General features: G+C 32.5%; 1 protein-coding gene across 5 annotated transcripts in view; it reads left to right on the top strand.

Moving 5' to 3' along the window:
- unc79 (UNC-79 domain-containing protein) overlaps positions 1–23,974 on the top strand; it is a 152,653-nt gene that overhangs the window by 21,442 nt on the left and 107,237 nt on the right. For all 5 annotated transcript variants that reach the window (XM_076483502.1, XM_076483501.1, XM_076483500.1 and 2 more), the window contains exons 16-24: positions 2,160–2,247; positions 3,072–3,160; positions 6,761–6,884; positions 9,512–9,778; positions 12,888–13,118; positions 17,031–17,364; positions 18,188–18,357; positions 21,705–21,853; positions 23,497–23,654. In XM_076483502.1, coding sequence (XP_076339617.1) covers positions 2,160–2,247; positions 3,072–3,160; positions 6,761–6,884; positions 9,512–9,778; positions 12,888–13,118; positions 17,031–17,364; positions 18,188–18,357; positions 21,705–21,853; positions 23,497–23,654 — 1,610 coding nt within the window. The remainder of the gene's footprint in view (positions 1–2,159; positions 2,248–3,071; positions 3,161–6,760; positions 6,885–9,511; positions 9,779–12,887; positions 13,119–17,030; positions 17,365–18,187; positions 18,358–21,704; positions 21,854–23,496; positions 23,655–23,974) is intronic.

Below are 23,974 nucleotides of genomic sequence, written 5' to 3'. Positions count from 1 at the left end.
ATATGAAATAAATGTTTGTTGAAAACAACTGATCTTAGTGGAGAAGCTTTGTATAACAAAGGATCGAGCTGTATCTCAAGATGGCTGGTATGGGTATTAAAATAAAGTAGAGAACAAAGTTTCAACCTGAAGATGACCTAAAAAGGTCAAAACATTGTTCTATACTTTATTTTAATAAAAGTTTTAATACTCATACCAGCTGCCTTGAGATACATATTTACATCAAGTGGGTTTCTCGTCATCATGAAAGGATTGAGCTACTAGCACATCTAGAGAAATTACTACCATGATTATTCTTATTTAATTTTTCATACTGAATAAGTTTCCAGTTTAATATTATAATTACAGCAATAAATAAAAAATAAGCATAAAAAAACAAGAACTTTAGTATGTACATGAGGGTTTTGTACTTTTTTGCTCTCTAAGTCTTTATAAAAGTTAACCCCACTTTTTGGTAGGATTGATGGTAGTAATTTATTTAATTTTTATTTATTTCAAATATGCAGTTTAGAACACAAATTATTAATGCATAAAACGTGCAGTATTTTAAAACTAGTATAATGTAGGTTGTTATAAGTGGGTTAAAAAATAATTTTGTTATCTGATCTTGGTGATAGCAAGAATGAAACTGCACTCTGAATAATTGAAAAACTGTCGTAAGAATGAACTAGTCTTACATAGAATTCAGTACTTGGTTTATAAATAATTCAATGGCAAATGTCAGAGAAAATTACTGACATTCTTTGAAAGACAGGATGTAGTTGGAGAAGGTGGAATGTGTGTTTCATTTTATGGTTTATATCTTGGTAAAGTGAGGAGATTGTATTTTATGAATTAATATTATTATGTCCAAGAAGTATCTATGTTACAAGTGTGAAATACTGTTGCTAAACTGAATAGATCATACAGGGGTAGAAAGAAAATTAAAATGGATAATTCAGACTGAACAAGTACATCACAAGATACGGAAGAGTAAAAATTGAGAATTTCTTTAAATATTTTCTCTTGAAATTAAGAGATTAAAATGTAGATAATATTCAAATTTGAATTATAAGTTAAATTTTTATGCCAATCATATTGACATGTGTTGGTAGTAAAGTACTTCAAAGAACTTTTGAATTTAAAACTGCAAAAAGATGTGACATACAAACTTTGATTTACAGGCCCTGGCATAGCCTGGTGATTAGGGCTCTTGACTCACAACCTGATGGTCGTGATTTTGAATCCCTCTCCCAGGTTTGCTGATTCAGCTGTGGGGGAGTTAGATTGTGGTGGGCAATCCCACTATTTCTTGATAAAAGAATATCCCAAGATTTGGTTGTTAGTGATGATAACTATCTCTTTTCCCGTAATCTTTCACTGCTAAATTATTGCTGTCTAATTCAGATAGCTCTTGTGTAGCTTTTCATGAAGTTCAAAACAAACACTTTGAACTACACTTATCCAGAAGGATAACACCTTTATCTTTAGTGTTAAAGATGTCTAAAATTTATTTGTCATAAGTTCCACATTTATTTTCTACATTGTAGGAGGGTTATCAGTACATAGAAAATATTATGTAAGTAATTTTAACATCTAATCATAGCAACCTATCTTCATAGACCAGAACTAATGAATAAAGCTAATTTAATAAAGTGTTGTTTTATGTTCTCTCAATGATTACTGTACTGGTAATTTTTATGATTCCATAAATACTGTTGTCCAAAGTTAACAAAGTTACTCATTATTCTGGGCCTGGCATGGCCAGGTGGTTAAGCCACTCGACTTGTAATCTGAGGGTCCTGAGTTTGAATCCACATCACACCAAACATGGTTGCCCTGACAGCTGTGGGGGTGTTATAATGTGATGGTCAATCCCACTATTCATTGGTAAAAGATTAGTCCAAGAGCTGGCAGTGGATGGTGATGAGTAACTGCTTTCCCTCTAGTCTTACACAGCTAAATTAGAGATAGGTAGCACAGATAGCCCTTGTGTAGCTTTACACAAAATTTAAAACAAACAAACAAACAAACAAACAAACCTTTTATACCTTGTTGATATTTAAAAGTAGTTTTGGTAGGAAAGAAATTACACTGTTTTTTAAGTAAAAATTAGTTTTATATTTTGTGAAGAAATAGAGTTATTAACAGCTTAAAAATGTTTAATTCTATTACTTTAGGGAGAAATGGCCATCTCAGATGAACTGTATTAAAGAAGGATTTAAGAGGCTGCTTTGTTTGGTACCTTATGATATTATTACTCTGGAGGTAAAGTTTTTTATATCTTATAGATACTTTTGACAAAAGTTAAGGTACCTGTTTAAATCATTACTCTAGAGGTATAGTTTTTGTATCTAAAAGATATTTCTGGTAAAAGTTAAGGTATCTTTTTATGTCATTATTCAAGAGGTATAGTTTTTGCATCTGAAAGATACTTCTGACAAAAGTTAAGGTACCTTTTTATATCATTGCTCTAGAGGTATAGTTTTATATCTTATAGATGCTTCTGACAGAACTTAATGTTGTTTTATGAATTATAATATTCTGTTTTAAAAGCGATGAAGTTGTCGTTGTCTATTACAGACTCACTTATTTGTTATTTCTTCAAAAGACTAATTGAAGTACTTTTCTCTTGTTCATAAGCACTAGTAAGATAAGTTTTTTTTAAACTTAATTTGATGTTTTGAATGAAACTTTTTATTACACAATCTGACATTTCCTTCAAAGTTATACATGTACTGTTGATACACTTCTGGAGGATTTGAAATTACAAAACCTACTAATGTATATGAGACAGAAATGGTTGAAGAAATGTGCTAGTTTCTTCAATTTTAAGTTTTCCAATAGTCTGTTCCACTTATTGTAGTTTGTTATTAGTTGTTACACGTGATATTGTGTTCTTTTACTTGTAAGAAGTGTAATTAATTAATTAATAATATTCTACATTAAAATAAGAAAGTAATAACTTCATGATTTTATTTCTCTTGGTACATTAAACAAAAATAAAGTTTCAGTATTATACTATTTTTTTGTAGTTTTTTGTTCATCATGGTTTGACTTGCCTTTGTAAACTTTCCGTGTTCACCTGACAGGTTTGGAATTACATCATGCCGTACTGGATGGAAGCATTTCGCAGTGAAATGTCAGAGGAAGAACTGTCTGAAATGAAAATACTCCTCAGGTAGTGTGAAATAAAAAAGTATGGGTGAATTATACAATAATTAATAATTGGGGTGGGGGATTGGAAATATGTATTGGTTAGCTTCTCTATCAGTTGGTATAGTGTTTGTACCAGTTAGCATGCATATTGAGTATTGTAATGTTAGTACCAGGTAGCATGTTGATCAAGTGTTGTAGTGTTTGTACCAGTCAACATGTTGATCAAGTGTTGTAGTGTTTGTACCAGTTAACATGTTCATCAAGTGGTATAGTATTTGTATCAGTTAACATATTGATCAAGTGGTGTAGTCTTTGTACCAGTTAACATGTTCATCAAGTGGTATAGTATTTGTATCAGTTAACATATTGATCAAGTGGTGTAGTGTTTGTACCAGTTAACATGTTCATCAAATGGTATAGTATTTGTATCAGTTAACATATTGATCAAGTGGTGTAGTGTTTGTACCGTTAACATGTTCATCAAGTGGTATAGTATTTGTATCAGTTAACATATTGATCAAGTGGTGTAGTGTTTGTACCAGTTAACCTGTATCAGTTAACATACTGATCAAGTGGTGTAGTGTTTGAGACATGATAAGACATCCTTAGCACAGTTTCCAAATGATTGGATTAGTTGCTGTTGCTGCTGATTATCTTTCTCTAATCACTAGAACAAAAGTGGAGCAGCTGTATTTGATGTTGTGTAAACTGTTTGGTTTATACACTGGAACAGCTATAGTTGATGTTATATAAACTGTTTGGTTTATACACTGGAACAGCTGTATTTGATGTTGTGTAAACTGTTTGGTTTATACACTGGAACAGCTATAGTTGATGTTATATAAACTGTTTGGTTTATACACTGGAACAGCTGTAGTTGATGTTGTAGAAACTGTTTGTTTTATACACTGGAACAGCTGTAGTTGATGTTGTAGAAACTGTTTGTTTTATACACTGGAATGAATGTAGTTGATGTATAAACTGTTTGGTTCATACACTGGAGCAGATGTAGTTGGTGTTATATAAACTGTTTGGTTTATACATTGGAACAACTGTTGTTGATGTTATATAACCTGTTTGGTTTGCAAACTGGAACAGATGTTGTTGATGTTATATAAACTGCTTGGTTTAGTTTATCACTTGGTTCAGGCACTGTAAACAGTGGTGTTGTATAAACTGGTAGTTTAGTTTATCACTTGGTTTATATATTGTAAACAGTGGTATTCTATAAACTGCTTGGTTTAGTTCATACATTAAACAGTGGTGTTCTATAAACTGCTTTGTTTAGTTTATCAATTGGTTTACACACTGTAAACAGTGGTGTTGTTATAAACTGGTGGTTTTGTTTATCACTTGGTTTATATATTGTAAACAGTGGTATTCTATAAACTGCTTGGTTTAGTTCATACATTAAACAGTGGTGTTCTATAAACTGCTTGGTTTAGTTTATACACTAAACAGTGGTGTTGTATAAACTACTTTGTTTAGTTTATCAATTGGTTTACACACTGTAAACAGTGGTGTTGTTATAAACTGGTGGTTTTGTTTATTTTTTGGTTTATACAATGTAAACAGTGGTATTCTATAAACTGCTTGGTTTAGTTCATACATTAAACAGTGGTGTTCTATAAACTGCTTGGTTTAGTTTATACACTAAACAGTGGTGTTGTATAAACTACTTTGTTTAGTTTATCAATTGGTTTACACACTGTAAACAGTGGTGTTGTTATAAACTGGTGGTTTTGTTTATTTTTTGGTTTATACAATGTAAACAGTGATGTTCTATAAACTGGTTTATACACTGTAAACAGTGGTGTTGTATATACTGCTTGTTTTAGTTTATCACTTGGTTTATACACTGTAAACAGTGGTGTTGTATAAAATGGTAGTTTTGTTTATTACTTGGTTTATACACTAAACAGTGGTGTTGTATATACTGCTTGGCTTAGTTTATCAGTTCGTTTATACACTAAACAGTGGTGTTGTATAAACCGCTTGGTGTAGTTTATCACTTGGTTTATACACTAAACAGTGGAGTTGTATAAATTACTTTGTTTAGTTTATCACTTGGTTTATGTGCTGTAAACAATGATGTTTTATAAACAGCTTTGATTAGTTTATCACTTAGCTTATACACTAAACAGTGTTGTTGTATAAACTACTTGGTTTAGTTTATTATTGTTTTTGTTGGATGGTCACTAAATGTTCATATGTAGAATATAATGTTTTGGTTGGTGTAATCACTAGGGGATCATTGTTTATTATTGTATAATGTTTTTAACTGTAAGGTTTGTTAGCTAACCTTTTGTTTGTTTTCTTGACTGAATCACCTGAGTTACTAACTGTTAGTGTATCGCAAGTTTTAGTAATGTAGTGGGATGATAATATATTGAGGGTTTATATATAAGCTATAAGGTTGCTTTTAATTATAATTTGTATTAGCAGCCATCAGAGTGAACAAGTGTGTTTAATAAAAAGATTGATGATGAAGAGAACTGAGAAGTTAAAACAATAATTCTATGGCATGACCAGGTGGTTAAGGCTCTTGACTCGTAATCAAGGGTCGTGGGTTTGAATCCTCGTTGCACCAAAAATGCTAGCCCTTTCAGCTTTGAAGGCATTATAATTTGATGGTCAATCCCACTATTTGTTGGTTAAAGAGTAGCTCAAGAGTAGACATTGGATGGTGATGACTAGCTGCATTCCCTCTTGTCTTACACTGCTAAGTTAGGGACGACTGACACAGATATCCTGTCATGTAGCTTTTCACAAAATTAAAAAACAAACAAACTACTAACTGTAACACCAATGTTACCATCGGTTATGTGAGCAGTTTTTTACAGCAGTGCTAATCATGGCAAAAACATTTCCTTTCATAACACAATATTATAAATATATATTATATGTTATGTAGCATTATGGTTTACACCTTTTTACGTCTTCTTCTATCATTGAATGATAAAACCATTTTACACCTAGAAGGATTGTGTATTTTGTTATGTATTGCCACAGGCTATGTCATTTTTTAATGAAGATATGCTATCCTTCTAGGTACGGATAATATTGTATTGGGTTGAGGAATAATTCGTGAGCGTTATTTCAAGTTAACAAAATATATTCATAAATGAAACGCTTTCGCAAAATATTTCATGTCATTTGGTAGATAATTTTTTGCTCTAACAGATGGTGTGTTTGATTTTCATATGTCTTTAATTTTTGCTTTCATTTTCAGCTCATAAATGGAATGTCAAGTGGACAAAATCGAGCATTTTCGACACCATCTGCTTTTCACATTTAATTTCTTGTAATTTCGTTTCAACAATGCATACTATATACCTAGGTATTACATGAAATAAAGTATCATAATAAATGTTTTGGGTGTAATGTGTTCATGCATTGAAGTATTGTATAGTCTTGCATGTAATGCTTGAATGAAATTATTTAAAAACGCTCACGAATTATTCCTCAACCTAATAGATATTGTTACTGTAATGGACTGAACATCAAGTATCTTATATAATTCAAGGCTACCCTGTGTACTTGTCTTCAGTCTTATCTTGTATATGTTTATTAATATTTTGAATAATATTACTAATGAGCATTGTCTTTTTCTTTACTTTAGCAAAGTCTTAGATCCAGACCTCAGCCCTCTTGGTCTTAACACAACCCAGATGTACAAGTTTTTGAGTATAAGATTTGAAAGTGATTCACCTCTTGTACAGGAACAGGCATTACACTGGTTACAGGTTAGTATTACACATCAGTGGTTACAGGTTAGTATTACACATCAGTGGTTACAGGTTAGTATTACACATCAGTGGTTACAGGTTAGTATTACACAGCAGTGGTTACAGGTTAGTATTACACAGCAGTGGTTACGGGGTAGTATTACACATCAGTGGTTACAGGTTAGTATTACACATCAGTGGTTACGGGGTAGTATTACACATCAGTGGTTACGGGGTAGTATTACACATCAGTGGTTACGGGGTAGTATTACACATCAGTGGTTACGGGGTAGTATTACACATCAGTGGTTACGGGGTAGTATTACACAGCAGTGGTTACGGGGTAGTATTACACATCAGTGGTTACGGGGTAGTATTACACAGCAGTGGTTACGGGGTAGTATTACACAGCAGTGGTTACGGGGTAGTATTACACAGCAGTGGTTGCATGTTACTATCATGCAACAGTGGTTACAGGTTATTATTAGATATCTGTGGTTACAGAGTAGTATTACACAGCAGTTTTACAGGTTAGTATTATACAGCTGTGGTTACATCCATGTGTGAATAGTGCCTCCTAAAGTCTGCTCCTCTGTGTAAGTAGAGCTTGTTAGAAATACTTATTTTTTCTGGTAGTTTAACAGTGGTTACCCTTATAGTAGTTCCTTGCTAATATGGGAAGAATAACTTTTGGCATATTTTGTTTAAGTATGGAGATACTCAGTGTTAAGATGATAGCACTTATGACAAGATAAATAAAGGTTATTTAAAGATATATCAAGGTATCTCTCAACAACTATTAATGTGGATTTAAAAAGTTGATGTCTTAGGAAACAAAAAAACATGTTAAAAGGTGACTTGGAGTAATCTAACAAAAGTTGTCAAATTGTCAAGTTCACTAAAAAAATATTAAAACAACTGCTATGTTCAACTGATCATTAACCAGTTTAAACATGGGATCTTTGAGTGGGAATTAGCTCTAGACTAGTTTCATGCAAATCTCATAGGCAGATGCATGAAGGAATTCTGTATAGAAAGGTGCATATTTAGTTGAAATACACTTTTGAGTAAGGAAAATGTAAACTTCTGTCTGTCAACATGTTTTTGTATTGCTTTTTTACAATTGTGATTTTTTGCTTTTTTACTGTTCCTTAAATATCATGAACCATGGTAGTTTCACAAAATCGTAATAGGACATTCTGGTAAAAAACATCTTAAATAGTAAAGGTTTAGTTCAAGCAACACTTTGAAACCTTTAATATTGACTATTAAGGTTGTACACATAGAAAAATGCACAAAAAAAAACATGTATGTTAATCTTACAGGGAAAAAAAATCTGTTCACAAATGCTGTTTCTCTTGCCACACTACAGCACAAACAGTTTGGTATGTTGCACCTAAATCTTTTGTGTAATATTAAACAAACATAGTGTGAAGGTTATAGGGGTGTTTAAAAGTCGATTTGTTTCTTCTGTATTTTACATAAGATTAAAAGCATCATGATACTAATGTAAACGATGTTATAAGTGCACATTGAAATTAGCTTTTGTACATATATTTTTGTCCTTTAAAAAACTTACATATAGGGTAAAACAAGAATTATCCAGTAATGGATGAACATTAGATGACTGTAACGTAGATATGCAATGCTTTGTACACCATACAGTTGGTGTCTTAAGGGAGTTAATCATTTATAATATGTATGAAGTGAAGGAGTAGAAAAAAATCATTACACATAGTATTAAATTTTATTAGACAAATTCATAAAATAATGATTTTAAGAGACTTGAATGTTTATATAAATTGATGTTTAGGACATACCTGTTTTATTTAAAATAATGCTTGTGTAATGGTAAAACTATACTTGATTAGTGGAGATTGTGTTGTAGTTTAGGCAAATATTTCCCAGTTGCCGTGCATTATAAATGGAGAATTTAATCGGACAGAAACTATAAATTTTTACTGTATTCCCAAATAAATCTCCATGATAATCTTCACCTGCAGCTTAACATTTTACATCTTGAATTAATTTGATCAACTAGTCATTAGCTACAGTAAATCATCATGAACTATGTCAGCTAGCTACTAGCCATGTTTATTATCATTACAGTGCATAAAGTTAACTTTCATATGAAATAATCTTTTGTCCAAAGTTGAGCACAAAAAAACAGCAAACAAGATTAATAAAAAGCTTGTAATTTAAAAACTTACCAAGAAGGATTGTAAAAAAAGTTAGAAAATAATGCTATAGATATTATAGATGTTATTTACTCAATCTATAAATTCCTATTTTCACTCAACCAAATGTAATTCTAGGTAACAGCATAGAGCCAAAATAAAGATTTGTAGTTTGAATAAATAATACCTACCATGTCTCAAGCCATGTCCCTTACTTTTTTAACAATCTCTGCTTGTGAATTTTTAAATTTACAGTTTTTATTTACCTTGTTTGTATATTATTTGGAAGATAATAACTTGAAAGTCAAATATTTTAAGGTTTTTGTGATAAGAACTAGTATTTGAGAAAACACACATAATGCCAAAGCTGAAGAAATTTATACTATTTCTCTGCTTTTAAGGTTACTTGAAGTAAGATTTTGTTATAAAAAAGGGCTCCAAGAACTTGTATGTTTTTTATTCTTGTAGGTTTTGACTATGCTTGAAGTACCTTTTCCTTTGAACTTCTTGCTCTGCTTATTTTCATCAGGCATCGAGTCTTTTAAAGGGACAGAATTAGGGAAAGCTAATTCGGAAAAGGTTGTTACTCAGGGGAATATATTGTGGCCTGACTATGATGGAGTATGTGGTCACAAGACAGAGATTAGTTGCCCACAACAGCCTGCAGAGGGCAGTTCTGATATGGATATTAATGTTAATTGCTTTATTCTCATGTTAGATGTATTCATTAAACAGGTAATTTTTCAAACAGCAAGGGTATTGTAGTTTTGTGTTTTTAATTGTCACAAAGAATACGTTATCTTTAAGTGCTGTTGTAACACTAGTTGTTAGCTTAAAGTACTGTTGTAACACTAGTTGTTAGCTTAAAGTACTATTGTAACACTAGTTGTTAGCTTAAAGTATTGTTGTAACACTAGTTGTTAGCATAAAGTACTGTTGTAACACTAGTTGTTAGCATAAAGTACTGTTGTAACACTAGATGTTAGTTTAAAGTACTGTAGTAACATTAGTTGTTAACTTCATGTACTGTAGTAACACTAGCTTTTAGTTTAAAGTACTGTAGTAACACTAGCTGTTAGTTTAAAGTACTGTAGTAACATTAGTTGTTAACTTCATGTACTGTAGTAACACTTGCTATCTTCAAGTTCTGTTGTAGATTTACAGAGATACCAACCATTACAATTTGAGCGTAATCATTATGATTTTGGTGTATAAATTACGACTATACACTCATACAGACAAATATTACAACTTGTTGCAACTTCCAAATTATTATATATTATATAAGCCTATACAATAAAGTGATAAGTTGTTCCCCCAGGGCTTGAGAGGGGTGAAAAGAAAATTTTTAGTGAGATACAAATACATTTTGGTAATAAATAAAAGACATAGTCCAAATGGTTACTTGCAATAATCATGTTTGTGCTTGAAATAATAAAAAATATTTGTATCTCTGACGTCTACCAATAGTTTGAGTGCGGTGCTTTTCCATACTGGGTACGTGGGGGAATCCATAGTTACGTCATCAATACTTGTCAGCCAATCAGCGCTCACATAGATTGGTATTTCTCGTTTTCTAAGCGGCATAGAAACACCAATGCAGTCATTCACAAGATAGAAAAAAGTAGGCCTCGTTCACCAGATTGTTTTGTTTCTTGCAAATTTAAAAGGACTAAAACTGTGAATCAAAAATTTAGGAAAGAGTATAGTGCAAAATATCCGGTTATTGCATCAAAAGTCAGTGACAGTCGTGTGTTTTGTACAGTTTGTCACATCGATTTTTCTGTGACCACAAACTGACAAAGAGGAAAATTCCATGAGAAAACTGTCTTAGTTTTTTTTCAGACAATGCCTCAGTTTTGTCTGGTATAGGTAAAGGTGTGATGGGACACATCTCAAGACGACAGCGTAGCATTTACTTCATGGGCTGTGCCTGTCACTTTATGAATATTGCTGCCCAGAAAGCTTCCAGAGAACTGCCCTGCCAAGTTTCTGATATATTGATAGATATTTACTATTTTCTGGACAAAAGTGCTTGCAGAAAACAACATTTAAAAGAGTTTTTAAGGACTGTATGACAAAGAAACAGGAAAATTTCTACAACTTGTTAACACAAGATGGCTATCAATTGGGGTGTGCCTCAACAGAATATTGGATATGTGGAAGCCATTGAAGACGTATTTTCACTGTGAAAAGGAAAAACTAGATTCAAAAGGATCTAAATGTGCAGCTCAGTCAGGCAGCAAGACTTTTAACAGTTAGGATATCCTCTCAGCCACACAGGGACACAGTCAAGACACTCTCCTAGCCACACAGGGACACAGTCAAGGCATACTCTCAGCCACACAGGGACACAAGACAACAGTCTCCAAAAGCAGACAAAGAAACATTTGATATAACTCAATATATGTTTAGGCAGTCTGACCTTGAACTAAAGAAGAGACAATCAATGGAAAAAAGAGAAGAAAACGAAAGCTGGCAAGGAAGTAACCAAGAAAAGTTATGCATAGAGCAAGTTAGATAAGTTAACAGTTTTCTTGGACAACAAAATGAACTTGTTATTTTCTCTTTTTCTTCAGTCTGCAATTCCTCTATTTGAGCAAGCCAATTTGATATTGCAAAGAGAAGATCCTTGCATACACATTGTGCATAGAACTCTGATTACACAAGTTAAAAATATACTTGTCAGATACATCAAGCCAGAATATCTTGAAGGCAACATCGCTGAATTTGACTACAACAATGAATTTTTACACAAATCTGATGAGGCAGTTTCTATTGGAAATGCTGCCAAGGAAAAGGACCTGGACCTGATCAGCTTCTACACCAGTGTCAAGAAATACTATATTGCAGCTACAAATTACATGATGAAACATTTCCCTGTAAGTGATGAACTTCTGCTTCACGCAGAGGTTGCTGATCCAAAACTGAAAGTCGGCAAAGATTTATCTTTATGCTTCTTCACAGACAGGTATCTTGTCCTTGCCAATACATATGAGCACAACACTATTGACAAGTTGGAAGGGCACTATTTGAACTATCAAATTGATACTTTCTCCGAAACTCTTCTTCAGTTGAATGTTGACAAGTTTTGGGTTCGGCAGTCTACAGTTAAGGATGGAAATGGCAACCAGAAGTATGACATTCTGTGTGGGGATATGCTTTGAATTCTTACAATCTTCCATTCTAATGCTGACAGTGAAAGGATATTTAGTTTAGTGACTAAAAACAAAAGCAAGTTCAGACCAAACTTGAGCACCTCAGTTTTGAGCAGTATTATAACACACGAGATGTGTATTTCGTCAAATGGACAATGTTGTTATAACTCCCAACCATCCAGAGACATTCTCATGAAAGCAAAGGCTGCAACAGCTGCAAAGCTATTAAAATAAGTGTCATAAACATGATATAAACTAGTTCTTACACAAGGCTTTTTCTTCATACTGTTTGTGCATGTTCAATGTTGTTTTACCAGTATGTTTGTTACTCTGAACTAAATAAAAGACATAATTTCAAAAGAATTTTTTAAAATTTATTTATTAAATACACAAAAGACAGTTATAAATGAGCAATCTATAGCAGTAATAAATAATAATAGTTATAATAAGAATATAATAATAAACAGCTTAGAGACATTGGTCAGGCCTAGTAGCCGCAAATGATAAAGGTCTCTGTCTAGAATCATTATGCTCAGTCATTTGAAATAGTTGGCATCTCTGGATTTAATATACTCTGTATTTAAGATTAAGTTTGCTTTTGAGTACAAAACATTATAGAAATCAAAGTTTTTTTGTTGTTTATATAATGTTTTAATTTACTGATTTGTGAGTTTTTTTTTCTGAAGTTGGAGTTACAAGAGGTGTCACCCCACAGAGGGTTAGAAGGGAAGGAGGCTCAACAATCCATGACAGTAATGAGAAACATGCTGAAAGCACCTTGGCAGGGTATACATACATGTCAAGAAAAGACAGATGACTCCCAGTGTTCTTTCTGTGAGCTTTGTTCCATATGGTATCAGCTTGCCTTGGCTTTGATAGAATACTTCTGCCCAGTTATGGAGGTTACTATGTCAGATGTAAGTGCTTGGTAACATATTTGTCCAGGGGCCTTAACAGCTCCATATGGACTTAAAGTAGCCTAATGGTTTTAACCTCCCCCCAAAAAGTTATATGTTCTTATATTATATTAAAACAATATTACAGTATTGAAACACATTTTTTTAAAACCTTTCTTGTGATTATTTAAGTATGAAAATATTTTAATAAACATTAAAAGTAAGCTAATACAGTAAAATAACTTTTATGAACAACCTATATTTTGTGTTTAATGGATGTGATGATTCTGATTGGGTTAAATCTGATTTTATCTTACCATGAACTGAAATATATAACCATTGTTTCTTTATGTAGATCGACAGCTCAACTATGCAAAGAAAAATTTACAGAAAATCAAAATAAAAGACTGATTTACTCTCTAACTAGTTTTGTTTCATACTATGAATGATAACTTTTTGAAACTGAACTGAAAATTAATTTACGTATAAATTTAAATGTCCCCATTTGTGCCAAGGAGTACATAGGCTTGTCCAGCAGGTGGTTAAGTGCTTGTATGGAACAAAAAAGATAAACCAGTAGTTTCTTGCAGTGCTACAGAGTGTTCTCTGTATGTAAATGTGAGGTTTCTGATAATTTTTGTACATTAAGTAGAGCTACTGATTATATTTATGGGTGGAACACCTGCTGATTTCTAATCTAGGGCAAGCTTTAAGTTAACCAGGTTAAACTTTTTTTTACACTGAACTGTAAGTTGTTTATAATATTGTTTTTATGCTGATGTTGTAAAGTATTAAGTTTCACTTCTAGTTTCCTTTCTATGTACATAAATCAGTAATAAACTACAGTACATTTCTTCTGAAGTCAAATTACCAGTGAACAACTTCTCTAAACTTTTATAAAACTAAAGTGTAATATAATTGATTCTGCATATACTTTAAAGGAGAACTCAAGAATTCTCAAAAGAAGAGAAATATGAAATTGTATGTTGTGTGTTTACAGGGCAACTGCCGTTTTATCAAAAACACACAGAGGTACTTATCAAAAATCCGTTTGGAACATTGAATTTTAAACATATTTCTACAAGAAATAAAAAAAAATGTGTTAGAGCTGTAGTGTGAAAGATCAGTTATGGGTTCCTCCTGGTGGGTTGACACTAAGTTCCCAGACTTAGTGTTCAACTCTGGGGCTCAGATGGTCCATTGTATAATTTTGTGGTAAATGAGGAACAATAAGTGATAGCATCTCTTTATAAAAATGCTAATTTATTCCTGAGAAGTTCCCATTATAGTTTTATGTGAATTATTTGAAAAGATCCTTAATAATCACTAGGATTGTTCTACCTTGACATATGACAGTGCACTGCATGCAGCTTTTCACATACAGCACATGCTACAAAATGTTTTAATAGCTTGTTCTTATTTAGTTGTTCCATGTTGTGTAAATGTCTTTTGTTTCACTGTTTAGTCAAAGCTGCATCTTATATATGTAAAAACAGCTCATTTGGGTTGAGAAAATATTTTACGTAGAGGAGCGAACAATGTTTCGACCTTCTTCGGTCATCATCAGGTTCACAAAGAAAGAAAGAGGTAACTGACCAATAGCTGACCACATGTTTGAAGGGGGTTGTTTAACTGAGTGTTGGAATTTAGAGGGCGTGCTTAGATGTTGGAATATATAATTTTATATTATTTATTTTATTATTATTACTTATTATATTATTTTTAATATAGGTATAAAGGTGTTTTTTGTATTGGTTTATTTTGGGCTTAAGTTGTTGTATAAGTAAGGCTTCTTTAATTTTGCATTCGTTTATGTTTGTTTCTTTATTTAGTATTTGAGTGTTTTCTATGGTAATGTTGTGTTTATTTGACTTGCAGTGTTCGAAAACGTGTGAAGGTGATTTTTTTTTATGTTCTTAGGGTAAACCAATACAAAGGAACACCTTTATACTTATATTAAAAATAATATAATAAATAATAAAATAAATAATATAAAATTATATATTCAAACATCTAAGCATGCCCTCTACATTTCGACACTCCGTTACACAACCCCTTTCAAACATGTGGTCAGCTTCCGGTCAGTTACCTCTTTCTTTCTTTGTGAACCTGACGATGACCGAAGAAGGTCGAAGCGTTGTTCGCTCCTCTACGTAAAATATTTTCTCAACCCAAATGAGCTATTTTTATATGTATATTTTTCCCTACAAGTGGGTTTTCTTGACATCACTGAAGCTGCATCTTTTATTGGTTTAAGAGAAGACCAGAAAGCCCTTAATTCATGTTCATAAGGTGCATGGTAATTTACCTTTATATGCAGACTTATCTATTCTTTATTTATGCTTTACTAAAAAAATGATATCTGGATATGAAAAACACAGTCTGGTTAATCAGTGGTTCTCCTTTCTTAGGCAGTTATAAATAAAAAAATATTTGCATAATACAAGAGAAAAACTGAGAATTTCCAGAACAGTTACTTGTACTAAAATTATGTAATGCTTAATTTTCTGTTCAATAAAGGAAGAGTGCTTAGTAGTTAGCATTACATCATTTTAATATAAGTAACTAACTGTTGAGGAAATTCTCAGTGTTTCTCTTGTATTTTGTAATGAAATATTTGATATACAAGTATCAAATATTACTGGCATATAATAGATTACTTTAATCCCATCATGACTGGCATTCTTTAGTGTGCTTGTCATGAGGTTTTAGAGACTTACATTCTACCTTTTATTAATCTAATTTTTACATTACACTAGTTAGTATAGTATAAAATCTTAGCTAGTAACCAATTTTTTCAATAGTAAATAAGTTTTAAGTTCTTAATTTTATGAGGCAATATTTAAAAAAAATCTTGAATTTCACCTAGGGTGACACATTTTATCTATTTTATCCACCAAAGCTTGAAAGAATAAGAAATTAAATGTGAGTTATTCACTATAGAATCGTAATTACTCATAGAAAACAATTTTGTTTGGTTACAGAGCAGTCAAGTAGAAAATCAGAACCCTCTTGCCACACCCACCTGTTACGTCTCTTTCAGGATTTTATGATAGTTCTTTCTTATGTTTAATTCTAAATTATTCATAATCAATAGAGAGCCAAGATTTTCATCTGTCAAATTACATTGAATCATGTAGAATTGTTTTGTGAATGGAGAATTATCAGTTTCGTTCTTAGTACAGGTTTCATTCCCACGGGAAACATAAAGACTGACTTGGATAATTTTATAATTATGACAGTTAGAGGAAATTATCTACTTTATGCATGTTATTAGTTTATGTTGTTTGGTGTATTATTTAATTAAACATAACATATTTTGTGCATTATTACCATTAGTATAAAAAAGCATGGTTAAATGTAATCAACAGTGAGAAAAAAGATTTGGTGTTTTATTTCTTGTTTTTCATGTTTATTCTTTATTAATTATTATGAAAGTAACTTAAATGTGAAAACATTGTTTAGGGTTAGGTAAAATAAATAATAATAATAATGTTTCACAAGGCATGCGTGTGAGCAGCTCGTAGGTAACACAGTTCGATAGTGTAACATGATCTCCATGCTTCCCAAATGAGTAACAACTTATAATAGCATAAGTAGTAGTTAGATACAGTTCAAAGGGTAATGAAACTTAGTTATAAATATACTGTTATGAGTTTAAAACTACTTAAGATAAAGGAATGTAGACATCCTTTTGAATGATGTTTTACTTTCTGATTGACCTACTTGAGAAAATGTTACTAATGCTCTTCTACTTGTGTAGTAGTATGAAAATAAAGTGTATTTTTTATTAAGTGTAATTCAGTTTTATCATCAGTTAATAGAACATTTCAAGTTTATGTTGTAAATTTTTAAAACTTGAATCTGAGAGGATTTGATATTGAAGGTACATTAAGATTTCTAGCCTGTTTCTGTAATGTGTTTTAATGTTAGATTCCGTCAGAACCCCTCGTATCAGAAGGATTCACAGGCATTTCTCCAAAGCATGCTAGCAGAAAAAGTGATTCAAGAAAGATTAGTTCTCCTCTGTTTGAAAGAGAACAGAAGATAAACGAAGAAACTGTGTCATTAGAGATTTTAAAGCCTAGTGAAGTTACCCACTCGGAGGAAAAATCATTAGGTAGTCCAGGTGGGGACTCACTTCCACCAATCATGACTGCAGTAGTACAGGAGTGTGAAGCAGAACTGGATACAGTGGCTATAATGCCAACAGAGCAGGTGGTTACAGCCTATGCTCGAGCAGTTACTCTCACAGAAGATGATGTAGGTACGTTTTATCTACTGGCATGAAGAGGTATCAAGCAAATAATTAATGTTTTAAATAATTTTTATAATCTCTATTATAAACATGACCAATCAGAGAGATTACATTCTGTTGCCCAACTACTTCCTTTTGAGGTTATATGCATTATATTAGATAACATCAACTTTCACCTTCTTAAACTTAGAGAATCTATCTCAGATCCAGAATGATTAATGATATGGACCTTTTTCTGTTTTGTGATGAACAGTCTTGATCTTAAAGTATCTGAGAAATTTGGTACAAATCCAATCACACTTTATGGAGTTGTTAACCTAAAAGCATAAAAATTCCATATCTTCCCAATATAAAAATACTTCAAAGTGATCAAGAATCTGGACCATATTTGATCTCATGCTGACTCTCAATCATGTGTAAAGTTTTTGTGCACACTGGTTTATTAACTTTTGAGATATGGGCATGGAAATGTAGACAGTTGCTCACTAACTGGATTGTAATACCCCTCCTCTCACCATTATTTAGGTAATATACTACTGTACACATAGTATGACTATTTTATTATTTTCAAATGTAGTTTTTAAAAACATATTTTCATGGAAGTGTGAGATGTGCTGAGGGTGAAAGTTTTACGAACAGGCAGACTGATTTATGTTTATTGAAAAGTTTAGCAGGCTTGTTTTTAACCCATAATGAAAGGTTTTAATAAATAATCTCTATATTGAAGTACTATTTTCAAGTGAGTGGTAGTTGTATTTTCAGTGAAACTTTCATTTGAAAGCATTTTTAAAAAGACAGTTAAAGTAACTTTTAGTTTTATCATCTTTTCCAGCTGTGGCTAAATGTAATGTAACGTCAGCCACCCTTGTAGATGAGAATGATCAGACGGTACTTCCACAACAGGATGATGATCACATGTTTTGGCACACTTCACAAGGAAAATTTAAATTCACTTTTGATGAGCTACCAGCTCAACTGCAGTTATTATATTTCATGTTGAAAGTAAGTTTCTATTCAGCATATTTTCTTTTAATTGGAAGTAATGTTAATTCATGATTGGATTCTCTTGGAATCTTTATTTGCATGCCAATGTTAGTAGATTTCTGTATTCTTGGATAAGCAATGTTTTGTTTAAATGACATATGAGTTCCAAGGTGAGTACTTGTGATTGCCTTTTATTTACCACTAATCACTAGTTCCAAGAGAGAACTGTCGATTACTCTTTATTTACCACTAATAAATGGTTCTGAGGTAAGCATTAGTAATTACCTTTTATTTACTGCTAATAAATAGTTTGGAGGTGAGCACTAGTCATTGCATTTTATTTACCACTAATAAATGGTTTTGAGGTGAGTACTAGTCATTATTATTTATTTACCACTAATAAATGGTTTTGAGATGAGTACAAGTGATTATTTTTATTTACCATTCTCCTTGATGACCCATTGCTTTCTCCTGTTGACATATGGATGTTGTTGTTTGGATGTATTTGCTATTTATGTCCACCATACCTTGTTCCCCAGATCCCATGTAGTCCTCTTTCTTGATTGTGCTTTTTTGCCTAGAACTTTGGGTATTCGGGAGGATAATTCAACCTCCCCACTTAACTACCTTCCTGCCATATTTCGCAATTCAAATTCTGATTGACTCCTCTTTCTGGTCAGAGCCATCTGCTGATACATGGCAAACACTGAATCTTTCCATGGTTCTCACTCCTCATTCTTTATTCATTGGAATCTTTCCCTCTCCTATGATCTTTCTCCCATTTTACTCTTGTGGATTGGAATTACCAGTTTGATCACCTGGCTTACTCTTCCCTTTCACTTTAAAATTGTCGTTTTTTTTATATCTTCCAATCACATTTGTCACCATACCACGTCCCTGATTGCTCATTTCCTTCATCTATTGAAGGATATTATTAGTGCCAGTATGTGCTCATAATCTTCATTATCTAGCTGTTTCTTCCTCTGTGGGGTGTTGTCTTTCTCACATCACTATTTGGTGCTCCACATTGTCTTTCTGGGAAGGTAACTGTTCCTTTTTTATTTCATTTTCTTTGGAGGAGCTTTTATCACATAGTGGATCCTACTAAGGGTTGAATATTGCTTGACCAGGTTCACTTATTTTTAAATCTGCACTGTAAAATCTCTGTGCCATATATGCCCACTGTTGAGATGGAATGTTCTGCAAGATCACTTGTAGGATGCCTCATGATGTTTTGCTTCATAAAGATATTCATCCTGGACCATACACTCATGGGCTAACATTATTAAAGCTGACAGAAATTACTATTCATCCTAAACAATCCATGTTACAGGATTGATCTGTTTTTCATTTTTGGGTATCAGTCACCCATTGCACTATGTTGGGTACAGACTGTTATCGGACTTTCCAATGTACTGTTCCTTCAGTCTTCCAGTGGTGTATGGGAGACTTTGCTACTTACTAGTTAGTAACTACTGAGGTGGTGGACTGTGGTGGCTTCCTGCTGAGTGTGGTCAATCCTATTCAGTTGAGAGTTGTCCATTGGTGTACTGTCAATGTAGTTAGCCTTGTTGCTCTTTCTGTCATGCCACAGATGTTGGTTTCTGAAAGATATGGTGATGGTTGGAAGTGGACTAGCTATGTAAGTTCTCAGTGCTGTCTAGTGATGGACTGGATGTACCTCCACTTTGCTGTCTGTCTTTTACCATCCCCTGGACTTTGGTTCCTGGCAAATGTGGCAATGGTTTGGTTGGATGAGTACATGTTTCAACTGAGGAGGTCCCTGTTTTGTTTCTTCCCCTTTTATAACAATTTTTCATGTAAGTGAAGAGTATAACTTAACTCAGAAGTGATGTTGTCTCCCATGAGTGTGCTGACTTTTATTTGTACCTCCCATGATTTTCCTTTTAGTGCTTTTTAAAGGGGGATAATCTTACCAGACCCTCTCCCAACATAGTGTGGAATTCTAGTTTTTTGTGGTAAGATATTGTATTAGAAGTTAAAATTTCTCCAAACTAAAAATTTACTTCTGATAGATACTTGCATCTTCTTACATTTCCATTCTGTCTCTCCAACTGCTAGTGTCGGTTGGTATGTTACTGCCCAATTTTGTAGTGATTGCATGTTACATGGAAGAGAGGGTGCTATTGATGTATTATTTTGTTGAACACATGAAGTTATTTGCTGCTTTATCTCTGGTAATGACAATTTTTGTGTGTGTCTGTAAGGAATATCTTTTTGATCAGAAATGTAATTATGATTATAAAAAGTGTTTTCTCAGTAATATGATCTACACATTTTAAATTACTTTAGTTCAATCCCTGGAGATAAACCAAGGTTAGCAACAGTACCAGTACTCAAGTGTCTCCAATCATCAGACTTGAGCAGTTAAAATTTATCACTTTTTCCCAGTATGTTCTTGTGGGAAAATGTTTTTTCACATCAAACTAAACTGTCAGTTAGATGTAAGCCTACATGGTATGATGATTATGGCAATGAATCAGTTGAAATTTAAGTTTTCTATTCGTTATGAATTTAATAGGAGTCAATGCAGAAAAACCTGTTAACAAACTAAATTAAAGCATGTCATAAGTAGGCGTGTAAAGTGGTTTCTGAGTTTTTTTGATTGCTCTTTATTTTTATAAGATAAAAGAATATAAAAATATTCTTAGAATATTGATGATAAAATTATAGAAAATATTTTGCATTACTCTTTATAGTTTTCTAGGACAAAAAAATCTAGGAGAGATGGCTGAAGAACAGATATCCAAATTCTCACACAAGGGAAAGTTGAGGTGTATATTTCCTTTTACACTTACATTAAAATTTGATTTATTTTCTATGGCTTGATGTCAAATTTCTTCATATACCATGATAATTAAGTAGTTTAATTAAATTTTCTACGTAACTCACTGAAATGTTACGACATGCGCACTTTGACAAGCCCAAGTGCTAAGGGTTAATCATGCAAGCACCTACTTAATGTGTAATCAATCATGTAAGCACATTCAAATTCTCATGCTCTTGGTAGTTTTCAGGACACAATTTGCTTATTGACTGAAGTATGAAGTTAAAATTACCACACCAAACATTTATAATTCTGTGCAAAGCAAAGCTGAAATACCAGAGGAGGCATTTGGTTAAAACTTTGAAGATGGGACCTGATAACATATATTACTCTCAACATATGGTATACCAGAAACCACTACCAGTACTGCCAGTGCTCATGGTGTGGAGCCAGTACCAGTTGCAAAACCTTAGACGCATTTTACTTGTTTAGAAGATTCCAGTTTAATTTTATACACTTGCAAGTTTGGAACCTTAGAAAATGCTGTATACATACTTATGCTGTATTATGTTTTCAGGAATTGGCTAATTTTGATGATCCAGATGTTCTTTACCATTTGCTTTTTTGCCTGAAACTATTGTGTCTCCATGCTGAGGTCCTGAATAAAGCAGCTCAAGACCATAAAGGTTTCTTAATATGGTGTCAAGAGAATCTTCTTGTTGAAAGGTGAGAGACTTTATAGATGGTGTAAATGTTTACTATTACTTGATTTTTTCTTCCCCTGACTCGTTAGGATAAGTCTACTTGCACAAACTAGTCCTTTCTGACATATTAAGTCCTTCTTCAGACTGAGTCCATTAATACAGTCTGGTCCTTCTTCACTGACTGAGTTCACTTACAGACTAGTCCTTTTTTACTACTCTATACTCATGAACAAAGTAGATCAGAACCATGAAGGATTTTTAATATGGTACCCACAACCCATTATTTATAGGAGCCAGTGTTTACTACCAGTTGTTTTTGATTATTCCAATGTTTTCTATTCTAAGTTTTATTGGCTGCATCAAAAGAACAAGAAATGTATATTGTAAGTAATGATTATAATGTAAATTCAAAACAGAAAGGACGTGTTAGTTTCTAAGCTTTCAGATCAACATGCTGTATGTGGGAATTTAGCTATATGCTATTTTCGTTTTTTAATTTTTTTAAATTTAATAAAAAATCTTGCTTTGTTCTATATTTTGGAAACAAATAGCCTTTCAAAGTTTACAAGAGTAAACTTGTTTATTAAGATATGTATAAATCCTAGTTGATGACAGCAAACCTTCCATAGTTCACCTGAGTAAACTTATTTATCATGAATTGTATCAATCATAGTTGATCACAAGGAACCTTCCATAGTTAACCAGAGTAAACTTGTTTATCAAGAACTGTATAAGTCCTGGTTGATCACAACTAACCTTCCATAGTTCAGCTGAGTAAACTTGTTTATCAAAAATTGTATGAATTGTAGTAGATCACAATGTGGTAAAGCTGTATATCTAGAAATGTATATAAATCCTCCAGTGGATCATTGTGAGCCTTCCCAGTTCAAAACTTTAGAGTTGTATCTCAAGATGTATATATAAATCTAGTGGACCCAGTTGACCACTTTGAAGTAGTTATTAAAATCATCTTTTGTTTGTATATATAAATCCCAGTTGATCACTCTCAAGTGGTTATTGAAATCACTTTTTGTTTGCTCACCTGATCAATAACAAGCTGTTGTTTGGAAGTGTTAGGAGTTGGATTAGTTGTATTTCCATAGAGTGATTTCAATATGTGCATGATACTATACATTGAGGTATTTTATGTACCTACAGTTGGAAATTACAGAGATCCTTCATAACTGTGTTATAACATGTACATTAGTAGCTGTACCCATTGTTGGAAGATATAATAGAGGATCCTTATAATTTGCTATAACATACATTGGTAGTTGTATCCACAACTGAAAGATACAGTCACTGTATGAATAGTGGTTGAGATTTTATTCATAAGATGGCTGGTATGGGTATTAAGATTTTAATTAAAATAAAGTACAGAACAATGTTTTGACCTTCTTAGGTTAACAAAGAATGTTTGCAACCTAAGAAGATGAAATGTTGTCTTGTATTTTAATAAAAGTTTTAATACTTGTACCAGATGTCTTTAGAATACAGTTTTTACTTCAAGTGGGTTCTTGTTTTTATGAAGTGGATGAGATTATTTTATGTTGAGATTTAATTATTTATAACTTAAATTCACTGCAGAGTAATCCTTTCCATAAAGATATATATAGTAGATATAAATACAGCATTTGTTCAACTTTGGCACGTTTAATTTGATAGCATATGGAAGCTTCTGCAGACAGAGTTTTCCCACATATCCCAGATTGCTGTCCCACTGCTGTTACATTGTGTTACACTACCTTCTGGTGCTGACATGTTTTGGAAAGTTGTTGAAGATGGCTTTCATAGTAAAAGCTGGAGATCAAGATTTGCTGCAGGTAAGAAAGCAGTTTGAGAATGTACTCCAGTTTTGTTAATTTAATGAAAAATCTTTTTATTTAATTTTGTTGGTAATTTATTTAATAATAAGTTATGTAGGGTATAAGGCTAATAAAGGTGCTAGCACAAGTTTCATAACATACTTGCTTTTTAAGGTTGTCAGGTTATTTCATTATGTTAACACTAGCTAGGTATGTAACAATTTGTGATTTTTCAGAAATGTTACATGTTTATATTTTTCTTGGGAATCTGTGAGTTTTGTTGGCTATTATTTTTTTTTTTTGACATTTCTCAATATTTTACCTAGTGCTAGTATAAT

This window comes from Tachypleus tridentatus, chromosome 13 (genome assembly GCF_004210375.1).
Source record: "Tachypleus tridentatus isolate NWPU-2018 chromosome 13, ASM421037v1, whole genome shotgun sequence".
Lineage (NCBI taxonomy): Eukaryota > Metazoa > Arthropoda > Merostomata > Xiphosura > Limulidae > Tachypleus > Tachypleus tridentatus.
Note: the sequence above shows the minus strand (reverse complement) of the source record. Positions and strands in the feature narration are given on the sequence as shown.